The sequence below is a fragment of the Tenrec ecaudatus genome, chromosome 17, assembly GCF_050624435.1.
Source record: "Tenrec ecaudatus isolate mTenEca1 chromosome 17, mTenEca1.hap1, whole genome shotgun sequence".
Taxonomy (NCBI): domain Eukaryota; kingdom Metazoa; phylum Chordata; class Mammalia; order Afrosoricida; family Tenrecidae; genus Tenrec; species Tenrec ecaudatus.
Window position 1 is genome coordinate 20370869 of NC_134546.1, and position 14545 is coordinate 20385413.

Consider the following 14545-nt stretch of genomic DNA (forward strand, 5'->3'; position numbering starts at 1 on the left):
CCACCTGGTCTTTGTTAAAGCTACATGGTTTTGATGTTGTAACATGAAACTAGCCACAGAGAATAGATGAATGGTGGGGATGGGGATGTTCCAATGAGTTTTCCAAAAACAGGTGATGGGTTGGCTTTGGCTATTGGACTGCCATCTGCCGATCTCTGAGCTAACCTGACTACCTCTCTGTGGCGATGACAGCAAATATGGAAGAGTTTGGATGAGTCATTCTTTTTTCAATGATGTTAGGAAAGAAGCTTAGCTTGCCCAGAGCGCAGGTCCCTATTCAAAGGCTAATAGGGAAATGAAACATTGTAACGAATCCTCTGGTGGTGTTTCATTGCAGACGTGGATGCCACTTGCAGCGACTTTGACTTTGGGACCGCTCTGCACATTGCCGCCTGTAACTTGTGTGCCGGCGCCGTGAGGAGCTTGCTGGAGCACGGGGCCAACCCTGCGTTTAGGGTAAGACAGCCAGTGGGGCTCTCCGATAACAAGTCATTTGTATTTTTGTGCTGCCTATAAATAGTAATGCTGATAAACTTCTTCCAAAAGAAGCCTCACAGTGCACCAGCGTGTTTCAGGGCTCTTAGCCGGGAAGCACTGTTCTCTGTGCTTCGGCTGGGAAGGACGATGCTCCGGGGTTTGCATCACCTTTGAGTTTAGCTATCTTCTATGTGAACGTTTGAAGTGTTTATGACGAGTTGGCTGTTAGAGGACATAGACACACAGTATTTTTCTATCAATTAAATCGTGCTTTGGACTCTTTGAGAAAGTTTTAAAAATGCATAGTTAAGAATGGAGTAAGCCTTTAAAAATGAGCTATGTATGTCAAGGGAAAAATACCCCCTTCCCCTGCCATCCACACACACACACATGTCACTACTGTATGCACCAAGTAGACACACAGGATGGAGGTGTATTGTCTTCATCAAACCCGCGGGCATTTCAGGGTCAGTGAGAGAGAGGGTCTCACTCTTCTTTGTCTAAGTCACCGTCGCGACGGGCTCACTCTGGCAGACGGTCCTGCTTGGGCTCTGCCGGCCCACGCAAGGCTCAGTGTGTAACCTTTGTCAATGCCTCCTCACTGCCCTCAGCCCTGCCACCACCCCATTCCTCTCTCCTCACACCTCCGTATTCCCTGACCCCTTCCTTTCTGCTCAGCTCCATCAATTGGTTCCCAACTTTTCTTTGAACAACTTTGTTGACTTAAAAGTTACAACTCGGTCGCGTAAACATTTTAAGTGGAGTTATACCATCATCATCATCACATCGATTTTAGAACATTTTCTTCATTCCTAGCTCCCCGTTTCCCACCCACCGTTCGCCGCCGTAACCCTAAGAAACTAGTCATCCAGGTACTGTCTCAAAAAATTTAGCTATCCTCGATTTCCTATGAAGCAAAACATAAGCTAACAAACCCATCAGCAATAACAAAATAAAACACAGAAAACCCTCAATCTGAAAGAAAGCTGGAAGTCGTGAAAACTAGGTTCCCACCGGGACCATTGAGGAGCAGGACTTTCTGTGGAGAGGCTGTGGGACCTTTGACACCTTAGTGCCTGGCCCACACTAGGTGCTCAGTACACAGACTTTTTTGAAGAGCTGGTAGAATAACGGTCCTTCAGCCAGTTTTTACATTTACAAAGATGATTCCTTGGACCGCGTGCAGACCTGGGTAAACACGAACTTGCTTATTCCTTTTTTTTGTGTGTAGAACGACAAAGGGCAGATGCCCGCCGATGTTGTGCCAGACCCGGTGGATATGCCCCTGGAGATGGCAGATGCGGCGGCCACCGCCAAGGAAATCAAGCAGATGCTCTTAGATGCAGTGCCCCTGTCGGGTGCTCTCTCGAAGGCGATGCTTCCAAACCTTGCTCATATTACTGGCAAGGCAATGCTGACGTCACTGGGCCTCAAGTTGGGGGATCGCGTTGTCATCGCAGGACAGAAGGTACGGGAAGAAACCGCTCGCTGTCCTAGCAGCTAGGCCTGTGGACCATGATGCCCAGGTCCGTGTGGCCAGGAGATTGCATGTAAGCAGGCCAGAGTTTTGAGGTCAGGAAACAGACAGTTGGGAATGTCAGAGAATGGGTACTTCATGGAAGACAGGAGGCTTGCACTTACAAAGCGTGATCGGTTGGAACTCGGTGGGCTCTCTGTTGAAAGGGGAAGAGTGCAGCACCCCGGAGGACACTTGGGTGAGCTTAGAGGTGGAGCTGAGAAATGCTCTGCTCTGCGGGTTGTTCCCCAGGCTCCCAAAGGAGCCCACCCCCTCCCCCCCCCCCCCACTGCATCACAGAAATGGAGCAAAGGAGGCCTCTCCACACCAGGTGCAGAGTTTGGCCACAAGGTACCACAAGTAGAGAAATCTTAGATAGATAGTATTTTAAACTGACAATGAAAATGTAGGTGGAAAAATAATGACTCTCTGCCTCCCCTTCCCTCCCATGGGACATGCTCTAAGCATTTCTGTCTCTCCAAGTCTCAGTTTCCCTAAGACAGTCACTTACTGCCAGCCTCTTTTCAAGACCCTCCAGGAGGCTCGGAAAGAAGGCGTGGGTGTGGAGTTCATAGGGGCCTCATGTTGGAGAATGAGACGGAATTCCAGCTTGGATATTGCCTTTCCCAGCACAGATACTTTTCAATATTCTGAGTGGTTTTGTGGGGAGGGTGATACACATTTCTCAGAAGAGTGCAATTTAGAGATATGATTGGTGGAGAAAAATTCATTAAAAACAGCAAAGAAGACGATGACCCAGCTGTGATATCAGCAGCGGCAGTCCCCAGCTCCCTAAAGGATGCGTGCCCGGGGCCTCCTGGTGGGGCTAAAATAGCAAGAGATTAGGGTGCATGTTCTTTTCTCATGGATTAATACTCAGCTTCCGTGGTATCCTGTCCTGAGCGCGAGAATGAACTTTTTAAAGAGTTATGCTTTGGGTTTTGATTCTCACTTTAGAACATGCTAAGTTAGTAAATGAGTCTTGTCTTCATTTATGTATTTTTCCTCAGCCTGGTGATTGTCTGTTCATCGTCCTAACAAGGTTTTTTGTTCTTTCTTTTTACCTTTTTACCACGAATTGGTGAAGGCTCACAGAGCGGCGCATCATCAGTTTTACGTTCAAACATCCCCGTGACTTGCCCTGTGGGCCTCATGTTTTCCGCTTGCCCCTTTTGGTTGGCAATGTCTCCCCCTTCCCCCACACGACACTTGTCGACCGTCTGGTTGTGACTTCCTTCCTTCCCTCCCTTCCCCTCCCATCTCGTAACCGCCAGAGTCTGCTTCTGAACCATGTGAAAACCCTTTCTCGATTTGTCAAAGAACTGTCGCCTCATGTAGCATTTGCCCCTTTGAGATTGACTGATTCCACTCAGCATCATCCCATCAGGAAACGTCTCCCAGACCCTCTCTTCTTGGACGCGGCACGGGTTCCGTTGTCCGTGTGCACCCAAGCCGGCTCACCCGTGCAGGTGGTCCCCATCGTCCTGCTCTTGTGAACTACGTTGCAGTGAACATGGGGGTGCATGTGTGTAGTGGGCTACCGATCTAATTTCTTTAGAACGTCCATCCACTAGAGCGACTGTTGGATCATACTGTAGCCACTAGTGCCACTGCTGGATCATATTGTATTCCTAGTCCCATTTGTTATTTTTCGCAAGTGCCATCCTGCGGTCCACGGTGCTTGTGGGATTTTACAGTCCCCACAGCAGTGTCCGAAGGTTCCAATCTCTCCACACGTGCTCTCCAGTATTTGCTGCTTTTGGGTGTTTTTTTTTTTTAACGTTGCTGTTGATGCTGGGGCAAGCATTACTCTGCATCTCTGCCATGGCGAGTGATCCTCTTATCTTTGTGGGCTGCCCACATGTCTGCTCTGGGGAATTGGCTTCCAAACAGCGTCTCGCAGAGAGCAGGAGTCGTTTGTTTTGGCGGAAGTCCGATAGTGCAACTTTTTTTCTGTTACAGATTATGATTTTGGTGTTCTCTCTCAGAAAATTTCCCCCGTGTGTTCTTTCAGAAGTCTTCTCGTTTTTAGTTTTATATTTAATTTTGAATTTTTATGGAGATGATTATGTGACACCCCCTCCCGCCCCCTTTCCCCCTTCCCTTTCTCCAAACAATTGCCTCCCCATTCTGGCCCTGTGTTTGGAAAAGTCTGATTTCTCTGTTGGATTGTCCTCGCATCTTTGTAGCGTGTGTATATCTGGACTCTATTCTGTGCCGCTTCCCTGCGTGGCCAGGAAAGCCCTGTAGGCCTAGAGATGTATTTATTTATTTATTCGTTTTTGTGGTCTTAGACGACAAATTCAATCCGAGGCGTCTTTATTTGTGTGTCTTTTGCGGAATTGAAAGATTTTTATCTCATTTGCCCAGTTGATGGCCCTAGAGCAGTCCCTCATATTGCCCGTTTCCCTCTAAAGGTGAAGGGCATGTCCTTCATCCAGTGCTGGTCATTTGTGCCTGTTCTTTATTTACTTGGTTGGTCTGTTGACAAGTTTATTTCAGTCACCCTTAGGAAGACTTCACTTTGGTTGCATTGATTTTCCTCTGCTAGTCTGCAGTCGCATTCTTTGTCTTCCCTTCAGTTCGCCGCTTTGAGTCTGTGTTTCTAGTGTCTTCTGGTGGGAGCCTGGACCACTGATTGAGACTTTCCCTTTTCTATAACACAGACGTGTCACGCCACAGTCCACACGCTTCCCTATACTGTGGTCTTGATTATGATCCCATTTCCCTCATGATTGTCTCATCCATCAGGGGAATTTAGGAATATGTTGTTTTACTTCCAATTATTGGGGGGGGTAATTTCCCATATGTCTTTCTGTCACTCATTTCTAGTTTATTTCGTAATGGTTCAAGGACCTGTGTTTCGTGATTTCTTTTACAGTTGTGTTCTGTTTGGGATGAGAAACCACAATGATTGAGTCTACCCATCACGGGGCCCCTGCGAGTATCAGCGCAACGCTGTATTCCCTAGGCCTCAGCCCCCCTCCCCACTCCCCCAGGACTTATCTTTTCAGAAGTGGATCCCCAGGTCTCTCTCCCAAGATGCCTCTGGTTGGACTTAAACCTCCAGTCTTTCCGTGGGCAGCCGAGTGTGCTAACTATGTGCACCACCTGTGGACTGGTTTAGCACGAATGTCAATTAAGTCTATAAATGTCAATTGAGTCCTTACTGAGAAAGGAGTGTTAAGATCTTCAGCTATAATTCTAGATTTGTCTATTTCTTCTTTCAGTTTGATCTTTTGCTTCATGTACTTAGAAGCCCAGTCGTTAGGTGCATACACATTTAAGGTTGTCTTTCCCTGAGAATTGGTTCATGATAATTTAATGGCTCTCTTATCCCCAGCGATTGTCATTGTTCTAGAGTCTACTTTGAGAGAATGGATGGTTACAAGTGCTCATGACAAAATGGAACTGTGCGAGTCCGACACTAATGCTACTCTGCTATTCTATTGCCTTTAGGTTGGAACATTAAGATTTTGTGGAACAACTGAATTTGCAAGTGGGCAGTGGGCTGGCATCGAACTCGATGAGCCAGAAGGGAAAAACAATGGAAGTGTTGGAAAAGTCCAGTACTTTAAATGTGCCCCCAAATATGGTAAGGTAGCTGCTGTCTAACACACTAAGAACTGATTTAAAATAAATAAGTTTCACTTGATCATTTTTACCTAACACTTTGCCCTAGATTACTCATTTAACAAATGAAAGGGGTCTTAGGGTGGGCTTTTAAAGGTAGGAGCTATTATAGCATCGCTGATGAAAATTATATGAGAGAAAGAGAAACGATGTTGCAAGAGAAAGGAGGGTGGGGAGGAGTTATAGGAGTAAAGACCTTAAAAAAAATCAACAGCAGATGGAATCCAGTGCCCAAGTAGAGGGGATCGCCTTATGTTAGGTCATGCACCAAAATGATCACTGCCCTCAAGTTGATTCCAACTCATAGCGACCCTGCAGTAGGACAGAGCAGACCTGCAGGATAGAGTGTGTGAGACTGTACATCTCCACGGGCTGGCCTGCCTCGGCTTTCTCCCCTCCAGCGGCTGGGGGGTTTGGACCATGGACTTTGAGCTTAGCAGCCAGGAATACTCTCAAGTCAAGTCCTGCGAATCCTTATTGAAGGAGACAAACCATGGAAGATGAGACACAGATTTTTTAAATATAAAATGTACCTAACAATCCAATGCACTTGACAATAGCCAAATCAGAACTAATAATAGAGAACGACCACCCTTACAAGGAGCCCTCGTGGCCCTACGGGTTCTAAGCTGGGCTGCTGGCACGAAGGGCAGCAGTTCCAAAGCACCAGGAGCTTTGAGGAAGAAAGACGAGGCTTTCTGATCCCACAGAGCCGTGCAGACCTGGAAACCCACAGGGGCAAGTTCTACTCTGCCTGATGGCCTGCTGTGAGTCAGTCTTGTCTCAAGGGCAGGGAGTATGACCCCTTCCTTATTCGCTTTCCCCTGAGCACCACTTACCACCTGATGGTGTGCGTGGGTCTCGCTCAGGGAAGCAGCAGTCAGGTGACTTGCACTGTATGAACCTGTAGCAAAAGGCCGCCTTAGAGCATTCATAAAGAAAGATGTCACTTTGGAGACCAAGTGTCCTTGATGAAGGCACGAAGCCATGGTCTTTCCAGTTGCTCCATATGTATGTGAATACTGGACAGTCAGGAAGACCGTGGCTCCGGATCATGGTGCTGGCGAGGAGGAAGACCGCCTCTAGCGCGGACGGCTGGCAGAGGGAGCAAATGGGCCTTGGAAGGAGCACTGCCAGCGTGCGCTCTGGAAGCGAGGGCAGCGAGATTTCGTCTCATGCATTTGCACATGGTATCAGGAGGGCAGAGGAGAGGATGCTTGGTAAAGCAGAAGGTCAGCCAAAAATAAAAACAACATCTTCAAGATGGTTTGGCACAGTGGCAGCGACAACGGGGTCACACATAGCAGGAATCGCACTTCATTCTGCCCGTAGGAGTTGGAACCAACTCCGGCGCACCACCAACAGCAGCAGCAGCAAGGGATCCTTAAGTGGCTGTGTGTGTGTGTGTGTGTGTGTGCGCGTGTGTGCGCGTGTGTGTGTGTTGGCAGCTCAATTGTGGGCACGTGGGACACAGAGTCACTAAAAATGATCCTAAAGATTCATCTCGCAAAAAGAGACGTTCTTGCCTCTGCCCCTGGAATGCGTTCCGTTGCTTACACCCGAGCTAAAGAGTCTGCGTTTCCCCCTTAGGTATTTTTGCACCGCTTTCCAAGATAACTAAAGCAAAAGACCGAAGAAAGAATATAGTGCACAGCTCTTCCACCAAAGCCGCCCCGCTCCTCAGGTCCCAGAAGATGGACGTGACCCATGTCACATGCACAGTGAACACCGGTAGGTCAAGCCAGAGGGTGAGCGCTCCGCTGCGGCACTTTGAGGTCATTGGAGAAGCTTGTCCACTGGGTTGCCTTACTCCCTGCTGTCCCTTCGCGGACCGACGCCTGGCTCGATAAAACCAGCATCTGCACAGTTTTAAATCGCAGTCGTGGTTTACGATGCCATTCCCGGCGTCTCTCCTTTTCCTACTGTCCCTGTGCCTTTCGCACCCCACCGTCTCTCCCTCGGAACTGGATTTTATACCTCCGGTGCATTTTTTATGAAGCACAGCTCGCTTTCAAGGGTCTTCTGTGACTCCTTATCAGAAACACATGGCCGGGTCTGGAAAGTAGCGTGGCAAGCCCTCTGTGACCCGGCCCCTCTTTCTGCCTTTGGTCACCGTCTTCCTGCTTCCGTCGTGGAGATGCATTTGAACTGCTGTCTGCACGCGCCGTTCCCACCCCGCCCTTAACACTGTGTCGCATGCGGTGTGGCCAGGTGCAGTAAGTAATTTGACTTCTGCCATTTGGGGGCCCAGCTAGTCTTGACCTCCCGATTCAGATCATGTTTCCCCAAGAAAACGGTCCGACTGATGCCAACTCAGCTCCAGTCCGGTGCAAAGTCTGACCTCAAAGGACTCTGGAGTGAGAAAGAAAACCAGAAACAACCTCCCAATGTTACGGGTACTGAGCCATGCCATTCGACTATGTATGTGCTATCTTGACCTCGGCCCTCTGATTGCTCTGTTCGTGTAGCACTTTGACCCACTCGGCAACATTTTAAACTTGAAATGGGTGGCGAGAGTGCTTTGTACTCTGTGCCGGCTGTCGCTCTGAGTCTGAATCGACTCGACGGCAGGGAGTTTGACTTGGTTAGGTTTGGTTTGGTGCACACAGCAGATTGGAAGTCAATTCTTCATTATCTAGTAGAGGCACATTTTCTGCCTTATTCTTGAATATCTTGCTTCTTTGAAGCCTTTGTAACTCATTCTTTGACATAAATTTTCAATCAGCTGTTAACATTTCTTAAAAAAATCTATTGAGGTTTTAATTGGCATTGCATTTAAACTTTAAAATCAATTTGGGAAGAACTGACGATCTTTATCTTAATCTTTTCATTAGGAGCATAGACCAGCTCTCCAATTAAGTTTTAAGCAAGCTTTCAATAAGATTGGGTCACGTTCTTAATAGAGATTTTGTGCACATTCTACTGGATTTACTCCTAGGTCCTTTATATTTGAGATGCTACTATAAATAGTATGGAATTCTGTTGTGTCTGTTTGTGTGTTTTTATTTATTTATTTAGTGGTTAGAAAGATACTTTATTAAAAAATTATATTAAAATGTATTATTAATTTAGAATTAATACATATACAATACCATTCCATAGTTCAATCCTGTCGAGCAGAATTGTACAATTGCTATCACAATCAGTTTCCAAACTTGTATGTTTTTATATACTGATTTCATATCCATACATTTTTGCCGTGTAGATTATTTGAGGTTTTCTGCATGTACACACATATCATATATGAAAAGGATAGATATTTCCCCCTTCCTTTCAAATTCTTATATCTTTCATTCTTTTTCTTACCATACTGTACCTGTAAGAATCTCCAGTGCATTGAGACTAGAAGTGGACCTAGCAGGCATATTTTCCTTGTTCAGCATTTCAACTTTCAATATACCTGCAACCCACCTCCCCCTCTGTTAGCTTCAGTCCTAACCATAGAACAGTAAGCAAAATTAAGAACCGGGTCTCGGAATACGCAATACAGGATGCATTTGGGTTGTCCCCCTTTTCCTGACTTTGACCTTTTTCTACCCATGGCAATGCCCACATTGAGTTGCCCTACCTCCTTAGTCTCCTCTGCCCTGCAGCAGGCCCTCAGCTGTCATTGTGTGTTGGAAGCATGCTGGACAGATCTTTCCTAGAATCTCCCTTAGTTTGGCTTGATGTGTACTTTCCATTAGATCGGGTTTACAGTTCACAGGGAGGCCCTGAGCTTTAACATGAAGTAAGTTCCCAAGTCTATCTTGGAAGTCCAATTTGTAGGTAAGTGCTTGGCAGTGTTGTTGGGTAAAGCACTGAACTGCTTCTAACTGCAAGGTTGGTGGTTCAAACCTACCAACCGCTTTGTGGGAGAAAATGAGGCTATGGGAGACTGTAAAGCTTTTTTTCAAAAAGCCTCAGGACTCTATATAGTGTAAGTTCCCATACTTATATTTGGTCCCCCGCCTCCTTCTCAGAAAAAAAAAATTACTCAGCGCCTACTCCCACCTCCCACGAAAACCTTTTGTACACCATCCATGTATCATCCAGGACAAAGTGTAGACATCTGCTTCTGCAGCCCCCAGTGGTGCCAGCACTCAGAGGGGTGGCATGGCCCACTTTGGGAAACCCTGGTGATGAGTTGGAATCCACTTGGTTAGTGCCTGAAAAGGCTCACAGCCTCTTCGACGATGTAAAAACATGCATGCGCAGCAAATGAAGGTGATCATGGTGAAGAATTCCTTATGAGAGGGGTTGGCTCAGCATGTAAATGGTCATCGCATCCAAGGGAAACGGTGAGCTGCAGCAGGGCAGTGATTGGAGGGTGGTGTGGGCTGGCCAGGTTTCAGTCTTTGGTACACAGGGTCTCTGAATCAGAGCCGACTTGACAGGATGCAGCCTAAACCGAAGGCAAGCGTGGGTCAGCTGTACATTGAATGTTTGTAACCCTGGGACTGTCACTTCATGATCAGTTTTCTTCTGTGTCCTTTGCTTTTTGCTTCAATTTCTCCATTCCTAGCTTCTCTTGAATGGTTTGAATACTTTGTAGAATGGCAGTATGTCCATAAAGCTTTAGGGGGCTGGTTCTCTGAGTTAAAGTATGCACACAGGCAGTCCTTGCTTTGCACAAATGCATAACCACAATCCAGTTATATAACGCAACATGGTTTAAAATTAAGTTCCCGTGTGATACTACATGTGAGTAATTACACAAAGTACACACGTCACTGTTAGCTATTGAATCCCAAATGCACTATGCAAATAACAGATGGCCATTCCGATCGCTCCTTTCAAAGGCTGTTGGTGATGAGTCGCTGTACATCTGTTATCCAGATTATGCAGAGACAGAAACGTGCATGGTTCAGTCACGTCCTTGTCCTCCAGCAATAATGCAGGTGACATTTGACCAGAATGGGTAATGCAAACGAAGAATTGGCAGACAAGGAAGAAAGCGTAGCAAGGGAATGGAAGCTGCTAACGCGGGAGTGAAATTTGAATGAAGCACAGATGGAGAGGGAGACCATAGCTGGCCACAGGAATGCTGGTGGCACTGCCGGCGCGTGACGGCTGGTAGGGACTTAGCGAAGGTGGACTCACCAGCTCAGACGAGGAAGTGACTGTGATGGTAAGGACGAAGATGTCCTAGAGGAATTCACATCAGGGATTTCATAACACTGAGAGCGAAATGAGGTGAAATAGTAGACGTATATTCCAGGTAGGAAAATACTGGCTTGCCAAGGCGCAGACATGATGCTCATTCTGTAAACAAATCAAGGGAGGAGAAAGAGAACCGGGAACGACTGTCGGCACCTTCGCAGCGTTTCCAAGGAAACACGTTTGTCCTCCATAGCCGCCTTGTTGTAGAGTGCAGTTTACTGAATTAGTATTTATTTGACTATTTTAACCTTGTGTACATTGATGACTGCTAATGAGAAGGTTTTTAATGTTTTGACAAAATTTTTCAAGGGCCACAATTTCCCATTGGTCGTAAAGTTCACTGTGAGTTGATTCTGACTCATAGAAACCCCATAGGACCCAGCAGAACTGCCCCTGTAAGGTTCTGAGATGGTAACTCTTCATGGGGGTTAAAAGCTTCATCCTATAGAGTAATTTTGGACTGCTGATCTTGCAATTAGCAGCCCCACTTATAGCCCCCGCAGCACCAGGGTGCCTACAGGATCTGTTGAGTCTTTATTCAAATCCCCAGAGTACCCTGTTTCTAGTCACGCTGCTCACCGTTCTCTGATCATGTCTTTTAAGAGCGCCCCTCTCTCTCCTTTAGATCCACCCAGAATCCCTCAGTTCTTCCTAGCTGCACCCCCGGTATTCTGTGGAATAAATCTGACCCATCCCTCAGGACTCAGCTCAGCCGGTGCTCTGACGAGGCATCAGTTTATCTCTTGAGCCTCCATCACTGTCTCCTCGCTCTCTGTCAGTGCGTGTCGAAGCTGCCCTCATCTTTTATGCCTGCCCGTGCCTGTCTTCTGTGAAATGGAAGAGGCCCTGTCCCAAGCACATTTCTTAGTCTAGAAGAGGCTTCCTGAGTGAGTGGTGTCGACATGGGATGCCTGAGGGAAGTTTGAAATCGGATGCAGTCCTTGTGGACGTTTTATTTACAGTAATTTTACACAACATTTCCTAAAAATCAGCTGTCATAAATTTGCCTGCACATCACAGAGAAAGTGCCCCGGCGGTGAGGTGGGACCTAAAGACAAGGTCAGCGATTCACACTCACCGGCTGCTCTATGGGAGAAAGACAGGCTCTCTGCTCTCATCTAGATTTACAGCCTTGGAAACCCAAAGAAGCAGCTCTTGTCTTTCCTGCAGGGCCACGAGGAGCCAGCAGGCTAGCCCTGGCCCGCATGTAGCTGTTGTAGCTCAGGCGTGGTGCTTCTGCTGTACCTGCAGCATAGTGTAAACACGCTAAGGAGCTCATTAAAGATCACCCGGCTGGAGGACTGCTGTAAGCGCCTTTTGTGATTTGGAAATCCTTTGTGGATGGGGGCATAGGTTCAAGGTATTTGGGGAAATTGATTGGAACTTTCAGATGAGCTGGGAATCTTTTCCATTTAAATAATGAAATATCAGTCCCCAGCTGCCTGCGATTGTTTCTCCATTGTTTTCGGAAATGAGTAATATCTTAAAAACAAATACATTTTATGTGCAATGTAAAAAAAGAATTCTCTCATGTTAACCATAGTGTGTTTCTCCCATGCCCTAGGATTAATGACATCAAAAAGAGACAGTGCTTCTGAGTCTACACTTTCACTACCTCCTGGAGAAGAATCAAAAGCAGTCACAGAGAAAGATGGTAATGAATAGCCTTTATTTCGTAAGATATTAAGTTACTGATGGAACAGCAATGCAGGAAAAAGGAAAAAACGAAAAACGGCTTATGGAGGGCTTAAGTTTCTCCAACTGTTTTATTGACATCAGATTGACATCCCATACAGATCAATGATTTAAATATGTGAAGAAGAGTTGTGTAATCATCAGCATAGTCGGTTTTAGAATATTAAAAAAAATTTTTTTTCACTTAGAGAATTTTTTTGAGAGTCTCTGGAAAAGAAAGCGAGCTCCATTTTCCAGTATGACTCTGTCTGGTGCCTCTCTCTCTACCGGACCCCATGAAACTGGGTTTTCAACATCCCCGTGCAAAAGATGGCAGGGGAACTAGTGCCACGGATGGACACTTTGGCCTGGGGCTCGTAAGGGTTTCTGGGAAATGTAGTCCCAAGAGAGTTCATGGATTCTATATATGCTTTGTCCAAATCTCCACCTTGGCTCCCATTTCCTGCCACATTCTTCCCCTCTCCTCCCGAGAGGAGATCAGGCACAGGAGTCTCTCCTGTAGCTGCTTCCTGCTGATATGGGCATAGCGTATTACCACCCTGCCTATGTGAGTAGAAATCTCTCTTTATTTTATATTAAGGGGAGCAAGCTCTTTCAGGTGGAGAAACTGCGTCTTTATTATTGTGCTCATTTTTAATTAGCTAGAGTTTAAGTTTTAAAATCAAGGGAAAAAACCCAAAAATATGAAGTCAATAAGGGGGAAATAATTGTAGTAAAACTTACTCTTGAACATTCCTTAAGCAACTCATAATAAAGTATATGTGTAGCTCTCTCTCTCTGAAATATCTAGTTCTTGACTAGGAGTCTTGGTGGTCCGGGTTAGCCATTCAGCTGCTGACCTAGAGATCAGTGGGTCTAACCCCCTGAGCTCCTCCACAGCACAAAGATTGGGCAGTTGCTCCTGTAAAGGTTGATTGACAGCTTTGGGAACTGCGTGGGGCAGTTTGGTTCTGCCCTGTGGGGTCACTACGCATCAGAGCTGGTTAGAAGGCAGCAGGTTTGGTTTGTGGATTCGTCCTTGACCCTGACTGTGCACATGTCAATGTGAGAGCCGGATTAGATTCAAAGGGGGAAGCGAAGAAAAGACCATAGTGAAGAAACGAGGAAGGAGACACAGGCAGTGCTCTGCCGTGGGACCAGCTGCTGAAAACCTTATGAAGACCAGCAGAACTTGCTGCCTGTTCCAAAGCGAAGTGACCCACGGAATGTGGGAAATCACCCAGCAGCGGCACATACAAGTACAATTTGGCTGAAGGTAATTTTAAGACAGTTGCTGCAGCGTATGGACAGAAAGCTCTCAGAAATTCAAGCTGGGTTCGGAAAAATGGAACGAGAGGTGTCATGGCTGATATCAGATGGATCTTGGCTGCAAGCTGAGAATACCAGGGAGATACTTATGCCTTATGGACCATGCCAAAGCATTCCACTGTGGGTCATACAAGCTATGAATAGCATGGCGAAGAGTGGGCATTCCAGAACCCTTCCCTGAGCTCCTGCAGAGCCTGGTGTCCTCTGGGAGGCCGTCTTTGGAACAAAGGAAACACCGAGTGGTTTAAAGTCGGCAGAGGTGTGCACCAAGTGTATGCTTTGCTGAAGCCTGCTCTGTCTGTAGGCTGAGCGGATGATCCGAGAAGCTGTACTATTTAAAGAAGAATGCAGTGCCAGGTGGGAAAACAAGCGTGCTTAACAACTGGACCAATAAACAGCGCGCTAAGTGGTGAAAAGACGAAAGTTGCCAAGGATTACGTCTTGCTTGGATTCCCAATCAGTGCTCGTGGAAGCAGCAGTCAAGACATTAAATAATGCTTTGCATTGGGCAACATGGATGCACAAGATGTGTGTGTGTGTGTGTGTGTGTGTGTGTGTTAAAGAGCTAAGGTTTCACTTTGAGGACTAAGTTTTGGCTGACTCAAGCCATGGCATTTTATTATTTATTTATATGAATCATTTTTATTGGCGGGGGGCTCTGACAACTCTTATGACAATCCATCACTCAGTTGTATCAAGCACATTTGTACATTTGTTGGCACCATCATTTCTAAAACATTTTCTTTCTATTTGAGCCCTTGGTATCAGCTCCTC

At 46.5% G+C, this 14545-nt stretch overlaps 1 protein-coding gene across 1 annotated transcript in view; it reads left to right on the forward strand.

Moving 5' to 3' along the window:
* The window catches only part of CLIP4 (CAP-Gly domain containing linker protein family member 4), a 58456-nt gene that overhangs the window by 16579 nt on the left and 27332 nt on the right, over nucleotides 1-14545 (forward strand). The window contains exons 6-10 of the mRNA XM_075535686.1: nucleotides 338-456; nucleotides 1709-1945; nucleotides 5453-5588; nucleotides 7217-7357; nucleotides 12333-12422. Of these exons, the coding sequence (XP_075391801.1) occupies nucleotides 338-456; nucleotides 1709-1945; nucleotides 5453-5588; nucleotides 7217-7357; nucleotides 12333-12422 (723 nt within the window). The remainder of the gene's footprint in view (nucleotides 1-337; nucleotides 457-1708; nucleotides 1946-5452; nucleotides 5589-7216; nucleotides 7358-12332; nucleotides 12423-14545) is intronic.